The sequence below is a fragment of the Podarcis vaucheri genome (assembly GCF_965113315.1).
Source record: "Podarcis vaucheri genome assembly, chromosome: 16".
In the NCBI taxonomy this organism is placed as follows: domain Eukaryota; kingdom Metazoa; phylum Chordata; class Lepidosauria; order Squamata; family Lacertidae; genus Podarcis; species Podarcis vaucheri.
The window spans coordinates 34,708,146-34,732,932 of NC_138754.1; the positions used below are offsets into that span (position 1 = coordinate 34,708,146).

The 24,787-nt window shown below is 45.2% G+C and overlaps 1 protein-coding gene across 1 annotated transcript; it reads left to right on the plus strand.

The window, feature by feature from the left end:
- Positions 1-4,868: 4,868 nt before the first annotated feature.
- Positions 4,869-17,906, plus strand: LOC309521686 (uncharacterized protein; the record flags this gene model as incomplete). Its single annotated transcript, XM_082204398.1, has 10 exons — positions 4,869-4,923; positions 6,288-6,388; positions 15,870-16,077; positions 16,192-16,223; positions 16,372-16,488; positions 16,628-16,707; positions 16,828-16,936; positions 17,030-17,113; positions 17,347-17,451; positions 17,761-17,906. The coding sequence occupies 10 exons, from the start codon at positions 4,869-4,871 to the stop codon at positions 17,848-17,850; spliced, it is 981 nt and encodes a 326-aa protein (XP_082060524.1). The 3' UTR covers positions 17,851-17,906.
- Between the last annotated feature and the right edge of the window lie 6,881 nt (positions 17,907-24,787).

Here is a 24,787-nt window from a genome sequence, read left to right on the forward strand (position 1 = left end):
GGAGGAGTTACAGCCGAGGGGGCCAGCAGCAGAATCTGCCAATGGGGCAACGCCAAGTTTGGGACTTGGGCATGGCGGTGAGGAGATGCTATAGATGCAGCAAAGCCGGGCATCTCCAATGTCAATGCAGGGCAAGACCTCCAGGAGACGACATGGAGCAGAGACAGCAATTGATGCAGCAATGTAAGCAGAAGGGGTTCTCTTCAGGGAAGAAGAACACGCGTTCTGCTCATCTTGTGTCTGCATTTTCTCGAGAGGAGAGGAAGATACCTCGAGGAACATGGTTGCTGGACTCTGGTAGCAGCAGGATTATCTGCAACAGTCGGGAGGACTTTAAGACCCTGGGGAAGCCAGCTGATGGAAAAGACTCAATCTATCTTGCTGATGGTCATAGAAGCAAGATTGATGGCCAGGGAACATGTTTCCTGCAGTGCTTCAACACTACTCTACCAGAGACTCTGTTTGTCAGCAGTTTGGACTATTGTTTACTGTCTGTAAGCTGTTTGATTAATGCAGGGTATAGTGTTAAGTTCACGCAGGATGGTTGTCTGATAAAGAATGGAACTCAGGTATGTGGCCATGCAAAGTTGGAAAATGGGTTATATGCAATGCAGGTCAAGCCTGTTAAAGCAGCCCAGGTGGTTCAGGATAATTTGCCGGTTCATAAGGGGTGTGTGTGTATGAACTGCACAGAAAACTGGGTCACGCCAATTTCCATGTGCTTTCAGAGATGCAAAAGGTGTGCAAGAACCTAAAAGTAAATAGCTGTAACTGTTTCCTAGATTGCAATGTATGTAAAATGGCCAAATCTAAGAGGAAGCCTATGCCTTCTAAAAGTGACAGAGTATCTAAAGAGGTTTTAGAACTTGTCCATTGTGACGTGATAGGCCCTTTTCCACAGAAGACTGAAGGGGGCGCCAGATACGCTTTTCTGGTAACAGATGATAAATCACGTTTTAGTTGGTTGTTTTTGTTAAAGCAGAAATCAGAGTGTTTCCCCACATTCAGAGAATGGGTTGCCCAAGCTGAAAAGCTCTTCGCTCACCCTGTTGTGCAGTTGCAAACAGATAGGGGTGGAGATTTTCTGAACAAACAATTTGGAGCATGGTTGCGACGTAAGGGGATCACTCACCGTTTTACAAACCCTTTTTGTCCTGCTGAAAATGGTCTGTGTGAAAGACGTGGGGCTGTAATACAGTCAGTAAAGGATTGCGTGCTAGTGGATGCAGGATTGGGTAACAACCATAGGCTGTGGGGTGAGGCTTTCCTTACAACAAACTTTTTGATTAATAGAACCTAGTCTAGCTCTATAAAAGATATTCCTTATCGTGTGTTGTTTGGGAAAGAACCAGAGTGGACAATGCTCCATAACTGGGGTTCTTGGGCACATGTAAATATCCCCAAAGCTCAGCGCCAGAAAGGGGGCGCTAGAGCGCAGAGACTGCGGTTTGTGGGATATCAGCCCTATGGCAAAGGGTGGTGTTTCAATTTACGCCCAGAACGCGTGGTTCTGTCACGAAGTGCAGACTTTGCTGACCAGGACAGATGGACTGCGATCCATGCCAACCCAGATTGCCTACTGCTTCTGCAAGTAAGAGAAGAGGCTTCTTCTCAGCCATTGGCAACACAGGAGCAGGATGAGGAGGAGGCACAGATTTCCCCAAAAGATGTGGCAATAGATAATACTTCTCTAGAGGAAGAGGAAGAAGGGCCAGAGATAAGGAAGAAGTAGTTGTACCTAGGCACTCCGAGCGTTCAAACAAAGGTGTACCTCCTCAGTGTTTGACCCTAGGAGGAATGAAAGTATGCAGTGTGAGTTGTGTGGAACCACAAAGTTATGAGGAAGTCTTAGACTTATCTGCTGGGGAACGTGCTTTGTGGGAACAAGCTATGAAAGAAGAAATGGACTCTTTTAAACGTAACAAAGTGTTTGAGGTCATAATGCCGTCACCTGGTGGCGGAGTGGTGTCATGCAAGTGGGTTTATAAAAGAAAAACCCTTGCATCTGGGGAACCACGTTTTTGAGCCAGATTAGTAGCCAGAGGGCTCACTCAGATTAAAGGGGAGAGTTATGATGAAGTGTTTTCTCCAACTGTAAAGAGTGAAACTTTTCGTTTAATGCTCTCTATTGCTGCTGCAAGACAATTAGCAGTGCACCATTTTGATGCTGATGCTGCATATCTGCATGCAAATTTAGACCATGAAGTGTTAATGAGACAACCCCCTGGGTTTGAAGAGGGAATGGTGCAGTCTGGCCTTTAAAAAAGGCTGTTTACGGTCTCAAACAAAGTGGAAGGTGTTGGAACCAGTGTTTAAATGAAGCCCTTGTAAAACTTGGTTTTAAAAGGAGTGTGGCTGATCCATGCCTGTACACCAAGGGGACAGGCAACAAATATCTAATGCTCTTAGTCTTTGTTGATGATTTGCTTGTAGCAGGGAGTTCCACAGATGAGATCCAGAAGCTCACAAGTCAACTGGAAAGAAGTTTAAGCTTAAAGCCTTAGGGCCTGTAAGCAATTACTTGGGAGTAGAAGTAAGTTAGGAAGCTTCCTATTGAGCCAGAAAGAGAAAATTCTTCGTTTGATAGAGCAGTTTGGCATGGAAAACTGCAAGCCAGTTCAGACTCCCATGACACCAGATTTCCCAAAGACAGTGTGTGAGGATGAATTTGATCAGCCTGAGTTGTATCACTCAAAAATAGGATCACTGCTGTATTTAAGCCAGTGGTCAAGGCCAGACGTTGCATGTGCTACAAATGTTCTGAGCCAACGTGTATCTAAACCCAGTACTGCCAATTGGTGTGCTTTGAGAAGGCTTATCGGATATCTAAAGGGGACATTAAATGTATGTTTGAAGATATTTAGTACACAAGACGAAAAACTAGAAGTATTTGTTGATGCGGACTGGGGAAGCTGTGTAGCTACTAGAAAATATACAAGTGGAATGGTTATGATGTTTGCCAATTCCATAATTGGATGGAGGTCAAAGAAACAAGGATTTGTTGCGACCTCATCCTGTGAGGCAGAATATGGGAGCCTGTCGCTAGCATGCAATGAAATCATGTGGTTTATACAGATACTAAAAGATCTAGATTGTAAAGTGGATTTGCCTATCCAAGTGTATGAAGATAGCCAATCGTGCATTGTGTTAGCGGGCTTGGAAATAATAAAATCCGCATCAAAACATATTGCTATCCGTCATGCAAATGTTAAAAGATTGTGTACAGAATGGGGTAATCAAACTGGAGTATTGTCAATCACAGGATAATATTGCTGATTTGTTTACCAAGCCTTTGCCAGCAACATGCCATAATTAATTGATGACAAAACTGGGTTTATGTATATAGTGTACTGTATGTATGTATGTATTTGACCTGTTGGGGTTTTTCGCATTTAAGAAACAGAAGGGGTGTCACCGCTAAAATGGCCGCTGTTTCTTTAACGCTTAAAAAAGCTTCATCAAAAAGCTGGGTCAGCATGAGTCAGCAGTCTGCACCGGGTTGTATATAGAGAGAGAAATGTTAGTTTGGTGTTGGGTTGGTCGGTGAAAGCTGGTAGTGTTGAGGTGTGTACAGTTGGTCAGTCGCTTTTGCACAAAGAGCTTTAAGAATAAAAGCAGAAAGCACTCTGCAAGGATATTCTTGTGGACTCTTTTATGCCGACAAGGGTCTGGGGAGACAAAGGGAGGTCAGAACACTTTCCTTTTTTTTTTACAATCACTGACAGGGATCCCATCAGATGGCTTCAGGGGAAGACAAGGCTCCCGAGTAAACCCTACACAGATGCAGAGTGGAGTCCCAACTAAATAAACTGCTACAGGGGCTGGATTCAACCGACCGGTGGGCCAGATTAGGCCCCGAAACAGACTTTGGACATGCCTGCCAGGGTTGGACTTAGACGCTCATCGTCTGGAGGGATGGCTCTCCGTGAGAGAGGAGCTTGCCTCCACTGGAGACAAGCAGTTGCGTTGCTGAGCCGCCCTGGCTCACCACAAGTGGGAGGAAATGTCCACAGTCAATTTAGGCACACCTGCACCACAGCTGAAAATACACATTTTCGAAATCTGTTTTGCCTGCTGAAACCTGAAGCGTAGAACTATGGAGGGTCTGTTCACTGTTCTCACCTATCATTAGACCAGGACCACATATTCTGCCTATTAGTTTTTCAGATCTAGAGTCATGTTGCTCATTTTTTTTAAAAGCCCATGCTCAATGTTTAAGCATTGCATAAAATCTGCTGACGCTTCCTTCTATCATTGTTTCTTGTTGAAAATAAGGAAAATGCCTGTGGTTTCATGGCATCGTTAGATTGCTACTGCACTTCAGCTAAACTTCACCTCTGAATGCAGCTAACAATGCGCTTCCTTAGTTTCAGGCACTCCAACACAGAAGCATACCCCACAAAGTGCAAAAATACTTTCTTCCAAGTAAATTGCCCTCAGATAGGAAAGTTGCACCCAGAAATGATTGGCGGCAGCAACATAAAAGAAACGAGGCAGAAAAGAAAGCAGGGCAGAGATTAGCTGGAAGGGGCATAGGAAACAGAAAAGAACTGCAGTTAAGAGACAGGGGGAAAATTGGATAACCCAAAAGCCATATGGCCAAGCAAATCGCCACCTATTCTAATTGGTTGTGAAACCTTCACTGTGCCAGCTAGTAGAAAGGCGGATTTCATATGTAAACGGCATGTAATCCGATCAGTATAAACATCCTATGGTTTGTCTGAAAAAACTGAAGGAGCAAGTGAAAAAAGAGGCCGTTTTTGAGACTGGTGCAGATGGAGCTTCTTTTGCCACTGCAAGAATCTGATCTTCTTTCCCCAAAGTGCTAGGACTGAGCAGCAGAGGGCAGCCTGCACCTCCAAACCGACATGTGGAACTGCAGGAGGAGGAAGCTTTTAGGGGAGATTGCAAAGCCTGCCATGGGTACCAAGCGTAGTGTATACCACTCTCTTCCAAGAATCCCAGGAGCTGTAGTTTGCTTAAGGGTGCTGGAACTGTAGCTCTGGGTAAGCCACAGTTCCCAGAAAGCAGGTGGGTGAGGGAGATATGCTTTAAATGCATAGTATGCCCTCTCATTTCCTGTTTTGTGAACCAGGGCTGGGGTACCTCTTTGAGCCTGAGGGGTGCCTTCCCTTCTGCACAAGCCGCCACATGCCAGGGGCAATCGTGGGTAAAGCAATGATTGCAAAATTTACTTTTGTACAGTAGGATAGTTCAGGGGTCAGCAACCTTTGTCAGCCATGGGCCGGTCCACCATCCCTCAGACCATGTGGTGGGCCAGACTGTATTTTGTGGGGGGGCTGGAATGAATTCCTATGCCCCAGAAATAACCCAGAGATGCATTTTAAATAAAATCACGCATTCTACTTATGTAAAAACACACTGATTCCCGGACCGTCCGCAGGCCGGATTGAGAAGGCAATTGGGACACATCTGGATTGAGAAGGCAATTGGGTCGCATTCTCTGGAAAAGAAGAGGTGGTGGCAATGGCCGCTCATGTAGATGCCCTTTGAAAGGGGGCCAGACAAATTCACGGGAAGGAGACCTACCTATGGCAACTGGCACTCCTTCTATATGAAGGCTCCGCTGCCAGTACTGGTCTGCCACGGAATACTCTTTGCTGGGATGCAGCGCACGAAAACGACAAGCCTAAGGTTACCAGGTGTCCCCGTTTCCCGGGACAGTCCCCAGATTTACAAATCAGTCCCCATACAAAATCCTATCACTCCTACTGAAGTTGAAAAGTGTCCCTGGATTCATTGGGGGGGGGGAATCTGGTAACCTTAGACAAGCCCCTCCTTTACTCCAGATTTCTTCCCACACTTCTGAAGGGGAAACGTCTGCTTAGGTTTTCAAGCCAAGCAGGCTCCCGTTCTGAGATTCCCGGCAAACTTCTCAGGCCTCCTCCATCGCAGCCAAACTGCCCCAGAGGTCCGATTGTACGTCAGCTTCGGTCTGCAGAAACGTGTGGGGTTGAACTGTACACATTTCTCACTGGTTTTATTCAGCTTTGGCCAAGGGAAAGTACTTTTACAGAAGAAGACAATGACGACACACAAACACACAGGCTGCATCCAGAGTACCCAAAAAGCTGCTACCCGATTGGCATCATTTAAACCAGAGGTGCTCCCATATTAAGAGGCAATTGCTGATAAGCTATTGGCATAATACACCCATGTCTAAGATCCCTTTAGCATTTTAATGGGGGGCCGCAGCCAGGCTAGGAAGGGCACACGAGCGGGGCGCAGCCGGGGTCCCTCTCCCTCTCCTTCCTTCCTCCACCAAGGGATCCCCTCGCTCCCCGCGCCTGCCCTCCGCCAAGAGCCGCTCCGGCCACTTACTCCGCCGCCGCCGCCGCCACCGCAGCTGCTCCTGCCCGGCAACCACGTGGGAGCCAAGGGAAGGGAAGGGACAGCGGCAGCGGCGGCGGCGGCGGCGCCCGACTACGGCAGCCGCGGAGGGGCGGAACGGGGCCGAGCGCAGCAGCGCGCCGGCTTCGCGAAGGGGAGGAGCCCGGAGCTGGAGGGGAGGGCGAGCGCGCCGCGGGGCGGGCGGGGGAATGCGCGCTCCCGGGCATCGTCCCCCCGGCGAAGCGGCTGGAGCTGCGGGGGACCGGGACCCGTCCAGCTGCGTTGGCAAAGGTGGTGCGCGCTCAGATATTCTCCAGCGTTTCTCCCACGCAAAATAGGGACGTCCTGTCCCGTGATATTGTTATAAGAAAAAGAACAACTCCTTTTCGCTTATGGGGCTCCCAAGAGCTCATCTAGAGTTCTTTGGTAGGTTCTCCCCCCCCCCCAAGGTATTTATTAAAGTTTTTAAAATATAACAATAAAAAATAAAAAAGAAGCAAAATACAACATAAAACAGTTAAAAAACAGATAATTTTCCATAACATATCTTCCTTACGCTTATTTCCCCAGACCTCCTCATACCTCCCTTCTTTGTATTCCACTTCAATTTGTTAGTTCAGCAAATCCTTACCATTAAGCTTTTACCCATTTATAAACCTTTTTTTTAATATATATCTCCTAAAGCATTACAGCTGGAAGCCCCTTAGTTTCTATCCAACATCCTTCTAACATTCATTAATTTTACAATATTTCTGTAAATAGTCTTTAAATTTCTTCCAGTCTTCTTTCACCAACTCTTCTTACTGGTTAGAGTCCTTTGGTAGGAGGAAATAACAGAGGCCAAGCAGAGAATGTTGAGAAGCAAAGCAGCTCGTGATGGACTATATGGAATTGGCAGAAATGACTGGCAAAACCCGAGACCAGGGAGAAGAAACGGTGGAGGAAGATTGGAAGGAATTCAAAGACTATTTGCAGAAATACTGTAAAATTAATGAATGTTAAAATGATGTTGGACTGAAAAGAATTGGTTTTGGTAATAAGGTTAATAAGAACAGGTAAATATAGATATACGGATGAGAATATATAGTTATAATAGGTTAAGATACAGAGTAAAGATAAATGAAAGAGGGTAAGGATTTGCTGAAAAGACTTTGAAAACGGGAATACAAAAGAGGTGGTGTGAGGAGGTCAAGGAAATAAGCAAATGAGCTTAAAGACACTGAAAATGGGTTTATCCTTTTTTAAAATATTTTTTTCCTTTTTTTATTTCTTAGTTATCTGGTTTTTGAATTTTGTACCATTTTCTTTCCCCCCCCCTTTTTTTCGTCTTCTTTCTAGGTTTTTTTTTGTTAACTTTCTCGTTAGCTTGTGTTTGTTAGTGTTTGTTTTCTTTTTATGTGTAATTTTTTGCATAATTTCAATAAATATTTTATAAAAAAAAAGAGAAGCAAAGCAGCTCGTAAGCCTGATCTTTCTTAAAGCTGTTGCAACAGGGTGCCCCCCCCCCACACACACGAAGGGGGAGAGGGACCCAGAACAATGGTGGGGAAACTCCTATACGTATTAACTTTTGAAATTCCCCGCCCTGGTGCTCAAGACCACCCCCATACATATATCACAGAAGGGGTGTAACCCAAGACCACCCCCCAATACCTCATACATCAGAGAAGGGGCTAGAAGGAAGCCCCTGCGTGGGTTTACCTGGAGAGCCTGGCCATTCTTTTGTGATGATAACTACTTAATTTCGGAAATCTTAAATGTGCCCTTAAGACAGGATTTGAGAGCAAAAAGACAATGGGGAGACAATATTTGAGGTAAATTTGGAAGGGACAAAATGCTTTCAGGACTTTTTCTGTGGGCTTCAGACATGTGGTATATATGTATGGGGTGTGTGCTTGGTACATTTATGAACATTTATTTTATATATGTAAGACCTTAAAATTCTTAGAACAATAATAATATTGGATGGATCACTGCAGATGGTGACAGCAGTCACGAAATTAAAAGACGCCTGCTCCTTGGGAGAAAGGCGATGGCAAACCTAGACAGCATCTTAAAAAGCAGAGACATCACCTTACCAACAAAGGTCCGTATAGTTAAATCCATGGTTTTCCCAGTAGTGATGTATGGAAGTGAGAGCTGGACCATCAAGAAGGCTGATCGCTGAAGAATGGATGCTTTTGCATTATGGTGCTGGAGGAGACTCTTGAGAGTCCCATGGACTGCAAGAAGATCAAACCTCTCCATTCTTAAGGAAATCAGCCCTGAGTGCTCACTGGAAGGACAGATCGTGAAGCTGAGGCTCCAATACTTTGGCCACCTCATGAGAAGAGAAGACTCCCTGGAAAAGATCCTGATGCTGGGAAAGATGGAGGGCACAAGGAGAAGGGGACGACAGAGGACGAGATGGTTGGACAGTGTTCTCGAAGCTACAAACATGAGTCTGACCAAACTGCGGGAGGCAGTGGAAGACAGGAGTGCCTAGTGTGTTCTGGTCCATGGGGTCACGAAGAGTTGGGCACGACCAAATGACTAAACAACAACAATATTGGATGATAAAAATAGTATAATATTAATGATATAATATAATGATAATAATTATTATTATTTTATTTATACCCCATCCATCTGACTAAGGCTGCCAGAGCCACTCTGAGTGGCTTCCAACATACATAAAAACATAAGACAACATTACGCACTTCCCTATACAGGGCTGCCTTCAGCTGCCTTCTAAAGGTTGCATAGTTACTTGATCTTTCTTGGCTCCAGGATCGCACGACTCCATGCCCTCACAACGTTTCTCTGATGAAAACAGGGACATCATAGCACACCCTCCAACATTTCTCCAATGAAAATAGGGGCATCCTAAGGAAAAGTGGGACTTTCCGAGATCAAATCAGAAACCAGAATGACGCTTGGAGGATCTGTACTCTCTCACACACACCCCTGCAGTGTCAACCAACAATCCACAGCTGAGGGTCTTTCTTAAGGTCAGCTGAATTTATTTTTATTTTATACCAGAACATACGCCTCAGTTTGTAGAGCATGAGACTCTTAATCCCAGGGTGGAAGCCGTGCCATGTTGGGCAAAAGGATTCTTGCATTTCAGAGGGTTGGACTAGATGACCCTTGTGGTCCTTTCCAACTTTACAAGAGCTGCTTAAAATGCTGCTAAGTTACCCATTCCTGCAAAACTCTGGAATCCACAGCTGAGGGTCAACAGACACTGGTGTCAGTAGTGGGATACGAACCATGATTCCATTCAGAGACCAGAACAGAGGCAGAAGTATGAATGGCTTTCTGCTGCGAATGCCAGCAGGCAGACGCAGCAATACAGAGTTTTGCTGCTTAGCAAGAGATTTGGGGAATTTGTGACCGTTCTTCACTGTGATCAGATTACACACTGAGTACTCGTCTCCCGTTTACTGTGCAAGCAAGTCAGCCAGGCCATAGCATGAGTTCCTGCCAGCCATCTCATCCTAGGTCACCTCCTATGCAGCATCAGGCAGGTGAAGTCACTAACATAAAAAATATATACCTAAGGCGAATTCTGGGACTCCAGAATCCACAGATACCTGCACAGTCCAGCTCAGGTGTGGGGAACCTCTGGCCCTCCAGATGTTGCTGAACTCCTGCTTGCTGGAGTTGACGGGAGTTGCAGTCTAGCAAGAGCTGGGGTGGCCAAAGGTTCCCCGCACCTCACCAGAGGAAACGGATTCTGCATATGCTCAGGAGCACATTTGCCTTGCGGTCTTTGAAATGCTACATCCCCGTTGGAGGTCAAGGATTTCTGTGCATGCTCCAGGACATTCAGCCAAGGTGCCAGAATTTTGGTCAGCCAAAAGTTAGCTGCTGCACTCTTGAGACACAACTTCTGCTGAAATTGCTGATAAATTTGCACTGGCTTCCTTGCCCTTTGAGACCATCTGAGGTGGGGACTGGAACAGACCTGCCTCTTTGGGGACTTGTTAATTGATTTTTAGCTCTCCTTTGGAAAGAAGCAGGTATGTGCTCTTTGCGTCTGGGCATATTTCCAAATGTGAATTCCGCAGAAAAACAACAGACTGTGGAGCATTCATGTGCCCATGGCTCTGGAATTCATGTGCTCCCATGCCAGAGAGGTTTTATGAGCGAATTTGATGGTTCCTTTCCCCACTTAGGCCAGACAGGTTCCCCCACGCGCCTGCCTTTAATGTTATGGCCCACCATTCAACTTGCATGCACCACGAAATGTGCCCCCCCCTTGGAAAGAGCAGGCTGCATTTACCCTTTTCTCTCCCGATTTGAGTTCCACCTGAAAATTATGTGGCAGAAGTTACAAATGCTTTCAAATCCATGTCCTGCTTAATTCACTGAGTGCAGAAGGGTAGTGATATGATTAAGCCTCCCGCAGCAAACGTAGAAAAAGAGAGGCACCAAGCACCTTAGAAACAAATGGATTTATCGTGGCAGAGCCAGTCGTAGGGCTAGAGAGTTTGGGATCAGAGCATTCTGCAGGCAGAACAGCAGGTGCCTCCGAGTTCTGACAGAGGAGCATCACCACTCAGGAAGGGCCAGGTGGGGCCAGGTCCTGGGGGGGGGGGGTTTGCCACAGTGACAAGGCTCCGCCCTCCTTTGTGACATCTCTTGCTTCTCCTTTAAAAGCCACTGACTTGCAGGCGGCCATTGTGGGTTAGTGAGGAGTTGAGGAGAGAGGTGGCGGTTTCAGTTGGTGTGGCAGTTGGTGTTGAGTAAGAGGAGGAGGAGGAGTGTTTTGTTCTTTTTGTTTTCTTATTTTGATTTTGATTTCATTTATTACTTTTATTTGATTTGATTTATTTTGATTTTCTTTTATTCTTTTCTTTTAACACTTTTATTTATTTTAATTTATTTTTTGTTCTTTGTTTTAATTTTTTTGTTTTGTTTTTTTGTGCACACCTGTGGACGGCATGGGCAGACTGTAAGTAGCACCCCTTTCTCTTCATCTCCGGGGGGGGGGGTGTGTCACAAACTGGGAGGTTTTTCTGGTTTGTCCCTGTCCCTCCCTTGACCTCCACCTTACACCCATTCAGTGAAACAAAGAAAAATATATACATGGTCCTGTTTCCCAGCCAAGTTGAGGACCCCCTATTGTCCTGGCCAAGTCCCCAATCCATGTACGATAGGTTGGATCCACTCTGGTCCTTGAGATGGCTCCCTGTCTGGCACTCAGAGACCAGGAGGGCAGTGATGATCAGAAGGGTTGCTGTGTACGTGGTCTCATGCTTCAGGGATGATGGCTGCCCCTAGCCATGTCCCAAGTGCCTCCTCTGGTCGCCATCTTCCTTCTGAGCAGAAAAGAGTGTTTTAAGGCAGATCAAAGAAAAGGTTTTGCCAAAGAACAATCGCTATGGATGAAGAGGTAAAAGAAACAATGGTCAAATGGGCACAAGATATCGGCCATACTATATATTTAGAACAATGGGAGAAACTCTGTCGCGAGGATATTCGCTTTACCACCTGCTATACGATAAAGGAAAATTTGGTTAAAATGTTTTACAGGTGGTATTTAACACCAGTTAAACTCGCCAAAATTTATAAATTCAAATCCAACCTTTGTTGGAAATGTAACAAAGAACCTGGAATGATAATTCATATGTGGTGGGGTTGCAAGGAAATAAAGAAGTTTTGGGGAATAATACACGAGGAACTTAAGAAAATGCTAAACAAACCCTTGATAAAAAAAATCCCAAAGCTTACCTGTTTGGGTTGGTGGACAAAGCGAATATCTTCACGACAGATTTTCTCCCATTGTTCTAAATATATAGTATGGCTGATATCTTGTGCCCATTTGACCATTATTTCTTTTACCTCTTCATCAAATCATAGTCCAATAATAGTGTAAATTTTTGATAATAATTTCCTATTGTTTCGAAATATAATGGTGCTAAATAGCAATTGTTCTTTGGCAAAATTTTTGATCTGGCTCAAGCACACTTTTTAATTGTATATATTGCCAATTATCCATCCCATATTGTTTTAATTCTTCGTATGTTTTTAATTTTAACTTTCCTTGGTCTTCTTCCAGTATTTGTCTATATGTTGCCCAGTTCGGATTCATATTGTGTTTTTTAAATGCATGGGTTTCTAATGGAGAGATCCATAAAGGGATTTGTGGCTCTAATAGTTGTTTATTCCTAAACTTTAAAACTTTAAAGTTTATTCTAAACTTAAAGTTTATTCTAAACTTAAAACAATGAATTTCTGAGTATGTGCTTTTTGAAGCCATTATGTACCTTAACCTTCTCGTATGCTAGGTAGGTCTGCCATCCATACCTATTGTCAAAACTTTCTAGATTTAAAATACTAGTGTTTTCCAATATAATCCATTCTTTTAACCACACCAGACATTCTGCTTCATAATATAATTTTAGATTTCGTAATACCAGTCCTCCTCTCTCCCTTTTTGCTGTTAATAGTTTATACCTTATGCGTGGTTTTTTTGGTTTGCCATATGAATTTTGTTAGATCTTTTTTCCACTCATCAAAACAATTTTCTTTCATTATTATTGGTATTGTTTGGAACAAATATATCTTTTTGGGTAAAACATTCATCTTAATTATAGATATTCTCCCCAGTAACGTCAGCTTTAATCTACTCCTGGTTTCTAGATCTCTTCTATTTTCCTTCCAGGCTTTTTCATAATTGTTTCCAAATAGATTAATATTTTTCATCGTCAATTCTATACCAAAATATTTTGCTTTTGTAACAATTTCCAAACCCAATTTCTCCTGTAGTTCGCTCTTTTCTAATTCCTGTATGTTTTTTGCCATAAGTTTTGTTTTTGACATATTTATCTTGAAGCCTGCTACTTTCCCGAACTCATTCATTATCCTCAGTGCTTTCATTAGACTGTTTCCTGGCTCCTCAGGTGCTAATATAATATTGTACGCAAAAGCTCTAATTTTGAAAACATCCTTGCCTCATGTAATTCCCTTTATCTCTTTTTCTTTCTTTCTTTCTAAAATCAGGATTTCCAAAGTTAGTATAAAAAGGAACGGTGAAAGCGGGCATCCTTGCCTGGTACCTTTCTCTAGATTTCAAGGATCCATCTTTTCACCATTTATTATTAAACATCCCTGCTGGTTTTCATATATTGTGTTTATTGCTCTGCAGTAGTTTTCAGCAGTCCTACTGTTTCTGCTACTTCCTGAAGGAACGATCTTGATAGGTTATCGAAAGCCTTCTCGGCATCTGTTAACATAAACGCCACTTTTTTGTTGGGTCTCATTTCCAAATATTCAATTAGATCAATTACTATTCTCGTATTTGCTTTTATATGCCTATTTGGGAGGAATCCTACTTGCTCTTGGTCTATTACATCTTTTAGGACCGATTTCAGCCTATTTGCTAATATCCCCGCGAACAATTTATAATCATTATTTAATAATGATATGGGTCTGTAATTGTTAACTCATTCTCTAGCTGTGCTTTGTTTGTGAATTACAGTGGTGCCCCGCAAGACGAATGCCTCGCAAGACGAAAAACTTGCTAGACGAAAGGGTTTTCCGTTTTTTTAGTCGTTCCGCAAGACGAATTTCCCTATGGGCTTGCTTCGCAAGACGAAATGTCTTGCGAGTTCTTGCGAGTTTGTTTCCTTTTTCTTAAAGCCGCTAAGCCGTTAATAGCCGCTAAGCCGTGCTTAGCAAGATGGAAAAACCGCAAGACGAAGAGACTCGTGGAATGGATTAATTTCGTCTTGCGAGGCACCACTGTAATACAATATTGGCTTCTTGCCATGACTTTTGTATTTTTCCTTCTTGCATGATCTCGTTCATTAATTTTTTTAAAGGCATTGTTATAGCATCTTCTAACCTTTGGTAGTGTATCGCGGATAGTCCATCTGCACCTGGAGCCTTCCCCAGTTTAAGATTGGAAATGGCTTCTTGTATCTCCATTGTTGTTACTGGTGCGTTTAGCTGCTTCCGTTTGGTTTCACCTATTTTGGGGATTTGTTTTCCTTGAAGATATTTTATAATTTGTTGTCGAGTTTCTGCACCTTTTTTATATAGATTGGTGAAGTCAATCAATCAATTTCTTTATTCGACCGATAGTCAGAATTAAAACATTGCACAATAATTATAAACTATAACATCATAGGAGATACAGATTGGTGAAGTATTTTACAAAGCATTTATTTATTCTTTCTTCTGCCACCACTGTTTTTCCTTCATATACTACTTTATTTGTCTTTCTCTTTGTCTTTTCTTTATCTGCCACGCAAGTAATTTACCTGGTCTGTTTCCAAATTCAAATGATTTTTGTTCATCCATTTTAAATTTCTTTCTGTTTCATCATTTAAGAGTGTTGAGAGCTGTGTTTGTAATATTTTAATGGTTTGGTTTGCAATCTCTTTTTTGGTGTTTTCGCTAATAATTTTTCTTGTTTGCCTATTTCTTCTTGTAAATGCTTGATTTTAGCCTCTCTTATTCTTTTTTGTATTATGTTTTGTTTATACAACATGTTTTTAGATTGGCCTTGAGATAGTCTTTAAACCTCTTTTGTTGGCCACCAGCATTACACCTTCCATTTTTAAGTTTGGAATAGAGTCGTTGCTTTGGAAGACAATCATCAGGCATCCGCACCACATGACCAGTCCAACGAAGTTGGTGTTGAAGAATCATTGCTTCAACACTGGTGATCTTTGCTTCTTCCAGGACACTGGTGTTAGTTCGCCTGCCTTCCCAAGTGGTGTGTCACATTTTTCGGAGACACCATTGATGGAATCTTTCAAGGAGTTGGAGATGGCGTTTATAAGTGGTCCATGTTTCACAAGCGTACAGTTGGGTTGGTAGTTCAAGAGCCTAGACTGAAACTTGAAAGACTAGTTTCAATGGACCAAGAATGCTTTTCATGGCTGGTTCTGACTTTCCCCTTTTCCCAGTGGGAATTCCTACTTGTAGAGCAGAAGCCATGGCTGGTCGGCAGCTGCAGTGCCTGTGTGCTTTGTTCTGTTGTTGTTGTCAGTGCTTTGTGCTGGAGGGCACTGTTTCGTGGCGCTCATTGGTTGCTGTTGGATATTTGGATAGTCTGAGCGGATTGGTTGAGCGCCTTGCGAGCAAAAGGCTCAGCCTTCATTAGGGCAAATGTTCTACCCTTATTTATGGCAGCCTTTGGAATAGAAAAAGGAAAGGACTGTGTCAGGATGTCTTTTGTGGGGACATTTGCAGACGTGAAGGTGTTGATCTGGGGTACAGTCGGAGTGGGGCATGGTACCTGCTGGAGGGCGAAACCCCCCGCCACCCTTTCCAAAAATTCTGGTAACAATGCTTCATGAAATTTATACACTGCTTGACTGCATGAATGAGGGGGCCAGGCTCTCTGGGCCCTGACATGGCGGTAGCTCTTGAACCCAGAGCACTTGGGACCTCCTTTCTCTCTCTGCCAGCCCTTCATGCTTTGGGCTGCCTCTTTCAGGCTCTGGTGATGCCCCTTCAGGTCACTGAACTGCAGAGAGATGGAAGGAATTGGTCAGAGTGGGCCGGCAAGGATCAATTAGGCTCCACATACGTATTTCTGTTCTGCCAATTCTGCAGTGGTTCACTGTTTTCTCCAGACTCCCCTCCTCACCCCCCAAGAATTGGGGCTGCCAGCATCTGAGTCACTCTTTCCGCTCATCTCTTCTAGGATCAGGTGCTTAAGGCGCCTCTTCAGGCGCTGCCACAGGGTGGCCCCCCAGCCAGACACAGAGCAGCCCGTGGCACCAGGTAAGCCAGTAGCCCTCCTTTTTTGGACAGAGGAGGGCAGGGATGGGCATGGGGGGCAACTGGTCCAAGAATGCAAAAGAGGACTCACCTCTTCCCCTGTCCTTCTGTTTGCAGTGCTGCTGCGGTTCAGCATCCCAGCCCCAGGGGTAAGTATTGGAGAAAACAAGAGCAGGGACTGGATCCCTCAGACCTGCCCCCGCTGTCCTCTGGGCTCTTTGCCCCTCATTCTGCACTCTCAGATGCGGAGAAGCCCTCCCCTCACGAGGAACTGACAGCCTGACTTTTGAATTTCAGCTGCTAGAGGATGAACAGCTTTACATCCTGGGGGTCATCAACAGCTGCCAGGCAGCTGAGCTCAGGGGGTGCCGATCCCTGACGTGCTCCAAGGAGGAGACAGCCCATAAAATTCTGGTGAGTGGTGGGGGGAAGGGGTTGTGCATCTGTGGGGAGGAGGACCCTGCTGGCTTAGGCCATGGGGTTGCCATTCCCCTGCAAAGCCAAGCCTGGTGTTTGGGGTCAGAGCTGATTTTCCTCCTCTGTTCTCTTCCAGGACATCTTGGGGCCCTTGGAGCACTTCAGGGATCGGCCCCTGACCTTGGCCCTTGCCTTGGAGGCCCTCCTCCAGCTAAGGTGAGTGGGGTCTTTGGCGTCCATGGGGTTGTGGGGGGGGGGAGAACTCCAGGGGGAAAGAGCAGGCGGGAGGGAAAAGGGGCAAGGGAGACTCTAACCCTCTCCCTTTCATTTCTGCAGCACGATGAGGCCCAGATTCACCACTGACATGATTAGTGCCATACTGCACAGAATGTTGGAGGCTGTGTTGTGTGGGGCCAAAGAGGAGGAGGAGGAGGAGGAGAGAGAAGTATGTCCTTTGTTTTGACTTCCCTTCACAGGCTCTTTCTTCCTCTTCATCACACCCTTGCAGAATCCAACTCTCTTCTCTCTTTTCCCGCAGGAACTGAAGAGGCACTACCGGCTTCTGCTGGGCAGTCTTCTCATGGAGACACCCAACCCTGGCACCCTCCTCCAACTTCTAAGTGTAAGTGTCCCTATGGCATCCGGGGTGATTTTAGGCTTGTCCCCCCCCCGTCCCTTACCCAATGGACTGCCCCATTTCTGGGGCACAGAGCCTGTTTGGCCCCCAATTTGGTCCAAGACCAAAGCTGGCAACCCCTCATGGTCCAGAAGTACCAGGGACTCCGTGGTGGGGGCAGTGGGGGCCGCTTTGGGCCAGACTGGCCCCTGACTCTGAAATGCTCTTTCCTCCTGCAGGACCTCAGAGGATATGCCCTGGGGGAAAGTGGGGAGGCACAACAACTTGCGGCCAGCAGCATCTCTTTGCTGCTGGCCATTGCCAGGAAATACCCCAAACTCAGAGTAAGTACCTTGCCTTCTTCTATTCATTTCTTTGGTTACTTCCATCCCCCCCAAGATCACATCCCCAAGTGATCTTTAGCGCAGAATTTGCGGGGGGTGTCCCTGGGGGCCAGGATGAGGCCAGAGGCTTTTACTGCCCCCTTTCCTGCTGCTGCCCTTCCACCTCTGCCCAGGAGGCTGCAGGGCCCAGGGAGGTCCTCTGGAACAAGGGACTGGGCCCAAGACAGAGGGAGACCTGTCCTTCCTGGCTTGGCGCTGCTTCTGTGCTCTCTTGCTCCCATCTGACCCCGATTTTTCTCTCCCCTGCAGATGACAGTCATTCGGCCGGAACTGGCGTGCTTCCGCCGGAAGCCAAAAGAAGGTAAGCCCCACACCTTGGAGACAGCGCCCTTTGACTAAAGGCCTGTGGGGAAATCTCATTTTCATTTGCATTTGCATTCTCTTCTCATTCTCTTCCATCCAGATGACATCCTCATTGAGGATTTGTAGCCGTAACTGTCTGCAGCGACACTGGAGCGGCCAGGATCTGAGGATCAGGAAAGCACTCAGCGTCGGCTACTGGAACAGTTTGAACTGCTAGAGCACCACAGTAGGCGACTCACAGAGCGGCTACACCAGTTGCAGAGCCAGGCGGGACCTGAGGGTCAACAGAGGCAGCAGCTAGAAGCTGGTGAGTGCCAGCCAGGACTGTCCAGTCGGACTCTAAAGATTAGAGAGTCAGGAGAGATTGCTGGAGACCCCACAGAAGGGGCTCAGCAAGCACCAGCAGAGATGGCAGATTTCCAGTCTTCCCAAGTTGTAAATATTGGGGGAGGCATCCCTTTTGAACTTCTCTCAGAAAGCAACTGGCTGAGTTGGTCAATAAAAATGCAGCAGTTGTTAAGGAGAGATGGACTATGGGACTGTGTTGAAACTGAGGTTTTGAGACGGGACTCTACTGAGAAAAGACGGCTGGATGAAAGGGCTCGTGCCCAAATTATGCTGTGTTTGAGCAACTCTCAGTTATTGCATGTAGCAAATGCCAGCACAGCGTTTGAGTGCTGGAATTTATTAAGGGCAATGCATGTCAGAGAAACTGCTGGAACTATAATTTCTCTGACCAAAAGGCTGTTCAGGACTGTTATGAAAGAAGGTGAGAGTTTGGCAACTCATCTTCAAACACTGAAACAGAGAGGTAAGCGTTAGGATGAAACTGATCAAACCTACATTATCCTTTCAAGTTTGCCTGAAAGTTGGTTGCCTGTGATTAACAGCATAGAGAGTATGCGTCCCCGAGATCTGACCCTTGAGTATGTGGTTGGAAGATTGACCGAAGAAGCAGAAAGAAGGTCAGACAGAGAGGCTGAACTCCCAGAGCGGAGGAGTTACAGCCGAGGGGGCCAGCAGCAGAATCTGCCAATGGGGCAACGCCAAGTTTGGGACTTGGGCATGGCGGTGAGGAGATGCTATAGATGCAGCCAAGCGGGGCATCTCCAATGTCAATGCAGGGCAAGACCTCCAGGAGACGACATGGAGCAGAGACAGCAATTGATGCAGCAATGTAAGCAGAAGGGGTTCTCTTCAGGGAAGAAGAAGACGCGTTCTGCTCATCTTGTGTCTGCATTTTCTCGAGAGGAGAGGAAGATACCTTGAGGAACATGGTTGCTGGACTCTGGTAGCAGCAGGATTATCTGCAACAGTCGGGAGGACTTTAAGACCCTGGGGAAGCCAGCTGATGGAAAAGACTCAATCTATCTTGCTGATGGTCATAGAAGCAAGATTGATGGCCAGGGAACATGTTTCCTGCAGTGCTTCAACACTACTCTACCAGAGACTCTGTTTGTCAGCAGTTTGGACTATTGTTTACTGTCTGTAAGCTGTTTGATTAATGCAGGGTATAGTGTTAAGTTCACGCAGGATGGTTGTCTGATAAAGAATGGAACTCAGGTATGTGGCCATGCAAAGTTGGAAAATGGGTTATATGCAATGCAGGTCAAGCCTGTTAAAGCAGCCCAGGTGGTTCAGGATAATTTGCCAGTTCATAAGGGGTGTGTGTGTATGAACTGCACAGAAAACTGGGTCACGTCAATTTCCATGTGCTTTCAGAGATGCAAAAGGTGTGCAAGAACCTAAAAGTAAATAGCTGTAACTGTGTCCTAGATTGCAATGTATGTAAAATGGCCAAATCTAAGAGGAAGCCTATGGCTTCTAAAAGTGACAGAGTATCTAAAGAGGTTTTAGAACTTGTCCATTGTGACGTGATAGGCCCTTTTCCACAGAAGACTGAAGGGGGCGCCAGATACGCTTTTCTGGTAAAAGATGATAAATCACGTTTTAGTTGGTTGTTTTTGTTAAAGCAGAAATCGGAGTGTTTCCCCACATTCAGAGAATGGGTTGCCCAAGCTGAAAAGCTCTTCGCTCGCCCTGTTGTGCAGTTGCAAACAGATAGGGGTGGAGATTTTCTGAACAAACAATTTGGAGTATGGTTGCGACGTAAGGGGATCACTCACCGTTTGACTAACCCTTATAGCCCTGCTGAAAATGGTCTGTGTGAAAGACGTGGGGCTGTAATACAGTCAGTAAAGGATTGCGTGCTAGTGGATGCAGGATTGGGTAACAACCATAGGCTGTGGGGTGAGGCTTTCCTTACAACAAACTTTTTGATTAATAGAACCTAGTCTAGCTCTATAAAAGATATTCCTTATCGTGTGTTGTTTGGGAAAGAACCAGAGTGGACAATGCTCCATAACTGGGGTTCTTGGGCACATGTAAATATCCCCAAAGCTCAGCGCCAGAAAGGGGGCGCTAGAGCGCAGAGACTGCAGTTTGTGGGATATCAGCCCTATGGCAAAGAGTGGTGTTTCAATTTATGCCCAGAACGCGTGGTTCTGTCACAAAGTGCAGACTTTGCTGACCAGGACAGATGGACTGCGATCCATGCCAACCCAGATTGCCTACTGCTTCTGCAAGTAAGAGAAGAGGCTTCTTCTCAGCCATTGGCAACACAGGAGCAGGATGAGGAGGAGGCACAGATTTCCCCAAAAGATGTGGCAATAGATAATACTTCTCTAGAGGAAGAGGAAGAAGGGCCAGAGATAAGGAAGGAAGAAGAAGTAGTTGTGCCTAGGCACTCCCAGCGTTCAAACAAAGGTGTACCTCCTCAGTGTTTGACCCTAGGAGGAATGAAAGTATGCAGTGTGAGTTGTGTGGAACCACAAAGTTATGATGAAGTCTTACACTTATCCCCTGGGGAACGTGCTTTGTGGGAACAAGCTATGAAAGAAGAAATGGACTCTTAAACATAACAAAGTGTTTGAGGTCATAATGCCGCCACCTGGTGGCGGAGTGGTGTCATGCAAGTGGGTTTATCAAAGAAAAACCCTTGCATCTGGGGAACCACGTTTTTGAGCCAGATTAGTAGCCAGAGGGTTCACTCAGATTAAAGGGGAGAGTTATGATGAAGTGTTTTCTCCAACTGTAAAGAGTGAAACTTTTCGTTTAATGCTCTCTATTGCTGCTGCAAGACAATTAGCAGTGCACCATTTTGATGCTGATACTGCATATCTGCATGCAAATTTAGACCATGAAGTGTTAATGAGACAACCCCCTGGGTTTGAAGAGGGAATGGTGCAGTCTGGCCTTTAAAAAAGGCTGTTTACGGTCTCAAGCAAAGTGGAAGGTGTTGGAACCAGTGTTTAAATGAAGCCCTTGTAAAACTTGGTTTTAAAAGGAGTGTGGCTGATCCATGCCTGTACACCAAGGGGACAGGCAACAAATATCTAATGCTCTTAGTCTTTGTTGATGATTTGCTTGTAGCAGGGAGTTCCACAGATGAGATCCAGAAGCTCACAAGTCAACTGGAAAGAAGTTTAAGCTTAAAGCCTTAGGGCCTGTAAGCAATTACTTGGGAGTAGAAGTAAGTTAGGAAGCTTCCTATTGAGCCAGAAAGAGAAAATTCTTCGTTTGATAGAGCAGTTTGGCATGGAAAACTGCAAGCCAGTTCAGACTCCCATGACACCAGATTTCCCAAAGACAGTGTGTGAGGATGAATTTGATCAGCCTGAGTTGTATCACTCAAAAATAGGATCACTGCTGTATTTAAGCCAGTGGTCAAGGCCAGACGTTGCATGTGCTACAAATGTTCTGAGCCAACGTGTATCTAAACCCAGTACTGCCAATTGGTGTGCTTTGAGAAGGCTTATCAGATATCTAAAGGGGACATTAAATGTATGTTTGAAGATATCTAGTACACAAGACGAAAAACTAGAAGTATTTGTTGATGCGGACTGGGGAAGCTGTGTAGCTACTAGAAAATCTACAAGTGGAATGGTTATGATGTTTGCCAATTCCATAATTGGATGGAGGTCAAAGAAACAAGGATTTGTTGCGACCTTATCCTGTGAGGCAGAATATGGGAGCCTGTCGCTAGCATGCAATGAATTCATGTGGTTTATAAAGATACTAAAAGATCTAGATTGTAAAGTAGATTTGCCTATCCAAGTGTATGAAGATAGCCAATCGTGCATTGTGTTAGCGGGCTTGAAAATAATGAAATCCGCATCAAAACGTATTGCTATCTGTCAAGCAAATGTTAAAGATTGTGTACAGAATGGGGTAATCAAACTGGAGTATTGTCAATCACAGGATAACATTGCTGATTTGTTTACCAAGCCTTTGCCAGCAACATGCCATAATTAATTGATGACAAAACTAGGTTTATGTATATAGTGTACTGTATGTATGTATGTATGTATGTATGTATTTGACCTGTTGGGGTTTTTCGCATTTAAGAAACAGAAGGGGTGTCACGGCTAAAATGGCCGCTGTTTCTTTAATGCTTAAAAAAGCTGGGTCAGCATAAGTCAGCGGTCTGCACCGGGTTGTATATAGAGAGAGAAATGTTAGTTTGGTGTTGGGTTGGTTGGTTGGTTAGTGAAAGCTGGTAGTGTTGAGGTGTGTACAGTTGGCCAGTCGCTTTTGCACAAAGACTTTTAAGAATAAAAGCAGAAAGCACTCTGCAAGGATATTCTTGTGGACTCTTTTATGCCGACAAGGGTCTGAGGAGACAAAGGGAGGTCAGAACCCTTTCCTTTTTTTTACAAGCACTGACAGGGATCCCATCGGATGGCTTCAGGGGAAGACAAGGCTCCCGAGTAAACCCTACACAGATGCAGAGTGGAGTCCCTAAGATGGTTGGGTGGCATTTTGTAGGCCTCCTTCTGGCAACTCCAGCAGCCCAGTTGGTGCCTTATGCCTTGCTCTTCTTTCCTCTGGACCACCTCAGGGAGGCTGAGGGGGGAGGGTTTTGCCGTCTGGGCACAGGGCTGACACCTTTGCTTTTGCAAAAGACAGGACAGGGCAGGGGGCAGAGAGAGATCCGAAAATTATTAACATTATTTTGCCTCAAAAGATCTCACGGAATTTTAGGTTTTTCCATTCCTTAGGATATATGGTCTACTCCCTGTGTAACTCCACGTGTCAAGAAGAAAAAGAACTGGAAGAGAATGGAATAAAAATACAGTGGTGCCTCGCAAGGCGAAAAGAATCCGTTCTGTGATTCTCTTCGTCTAGCGGTTTTTTCGTCTTGCGAAGCAAGCCCATTGACGGATTAGTGGATTAGCGCTATTAGTGCTATTAGAGGCTTATCGGCTTATCGGATCAGCTGATAAGCGGCTTAGAAAAAGGGGGGAGGGGAAAAAACCCGCAGGAACTCGCAATACATTTTCATCTTGCGAAGCAAGCCCATATGAGATTCGTTTTGCGAAACACCTCCAAAACGGAAAACTCTTTCATCTAGCGAGTTTTCCGTCTTGCGAGGCATTCGTCTTGCGGGGCACCAGTGTAAATATTTTTAATGGATTATGAATAAATGCACAATAAATTGTTACTGTCTTGAATTTCATTGTCTTATTGTCTTCCATTCATTGGGACACCTTTGTTGTTACAGCCTGAAATAGAATTAGCATTTTTTGCTGCTGCATCACTCTCAGGTTTACTCATCTTAAGCTTGTGGTCCACTAAGATCCCTAGGTTTCCCTACGAGCAAACCAGTGTCCCTCATGTTATATTGGTGCAGCTGGTTTTTCCTGAACCTTAGATTGGCTACAGGTCCTCTTTGCTCACCACCAGGGAGTGACCATGTCGCAGTCAGTGCTGTGGTAGATTTTACTCCAAAGTTGAAGTTGTTGAGCTTTTTTTAGACTTGAAGTTGAGGGTTTTTTTTAGGATTTTACCCCACAAAATAAACTGCTACAGGGGCTGGATTCAACCGACCGGTGGGCCAGATTAGGCCCCGAAACAGACTTTGGACATGCCTGCCAGGGTTGGACTTAGACTCTCATCGTCTGGAGGGATGGCTCTCCGTGAGAGAGGAGCTTGCCTCCACTGGAGACAAGCAGTTGCGTTGCTGAGCCGCCCTGGCTCACCACAAGTGGGAGGAAATGTCCACAGTCAATTTAGGCACACCTGCACCACAGCTGAAAATACACATTTTCGAAATCTGTTTTGCCTGCTGAAACCCTGAAGCGTAGAACTATGGAGGGTCTGTTCACTGTTCTCACCTATCATTAGACCAGGACCACATATTCTGCCTATTAGTTTTTCAGATCTAGAGTCATGTTGCTCATTTAAAAAAAAAGCCCATGTTCAATGTTTAAGCATTGCATACAAAATGTGCTGACACTTCCTTCTATCATTGTTTCTTGTTGAAAATAAGGAAAATGCCTGTGGTTTCAGGGCATCGTTAGATTGCTACTGCACTCCAGCTAAACTTCACCTCTGAATGCAGCATACAATGCGCTTCGCTGATCAGCGATCCTACAAGTGAATAATAAAGGATATTCTAGCCTGTGTTCCTTAGTTTCAGGCACTCCAACACAGAAGCATACCCCACAAAGTGCAAAAATACTTTCTTCCAAGTAAATTGCCCTCAGATAGGAAAGTTGCACCCAGAATGATTGGCGGCAGCAACATAAAAGAAACGAGGCAGAAAAGAAAGCAGGGCAGAGATTAGCTGGAAGGGGCATAGGAAACAGCAAAGAACTGCAGTTAAGAGACGGGGAAAATTGGATAACCCAAAAGCCATATGGCCAAGCAAATCGCCACCTATTCTAATTGGTTGTGTAACCTTCACTGTGCCAGCTAGTAGAAAGGCAGATTTCATATGTAATCGGCATGTAATCCGATCAGTATAAACATCCTATGGTTTGTCTGAAAAAACTGAAGGAGCAAGTGAAAAAAGAGGCCGTTTTTGAGACTGGTGCAGATGGAGCTTCTTTTGCCACTGCAAGAATCTTATCTTCTTTCCCCAAAGTGCTAGGACTGAGCAGCAGAGGGCAGCCTGCACCTCCAAACCGAC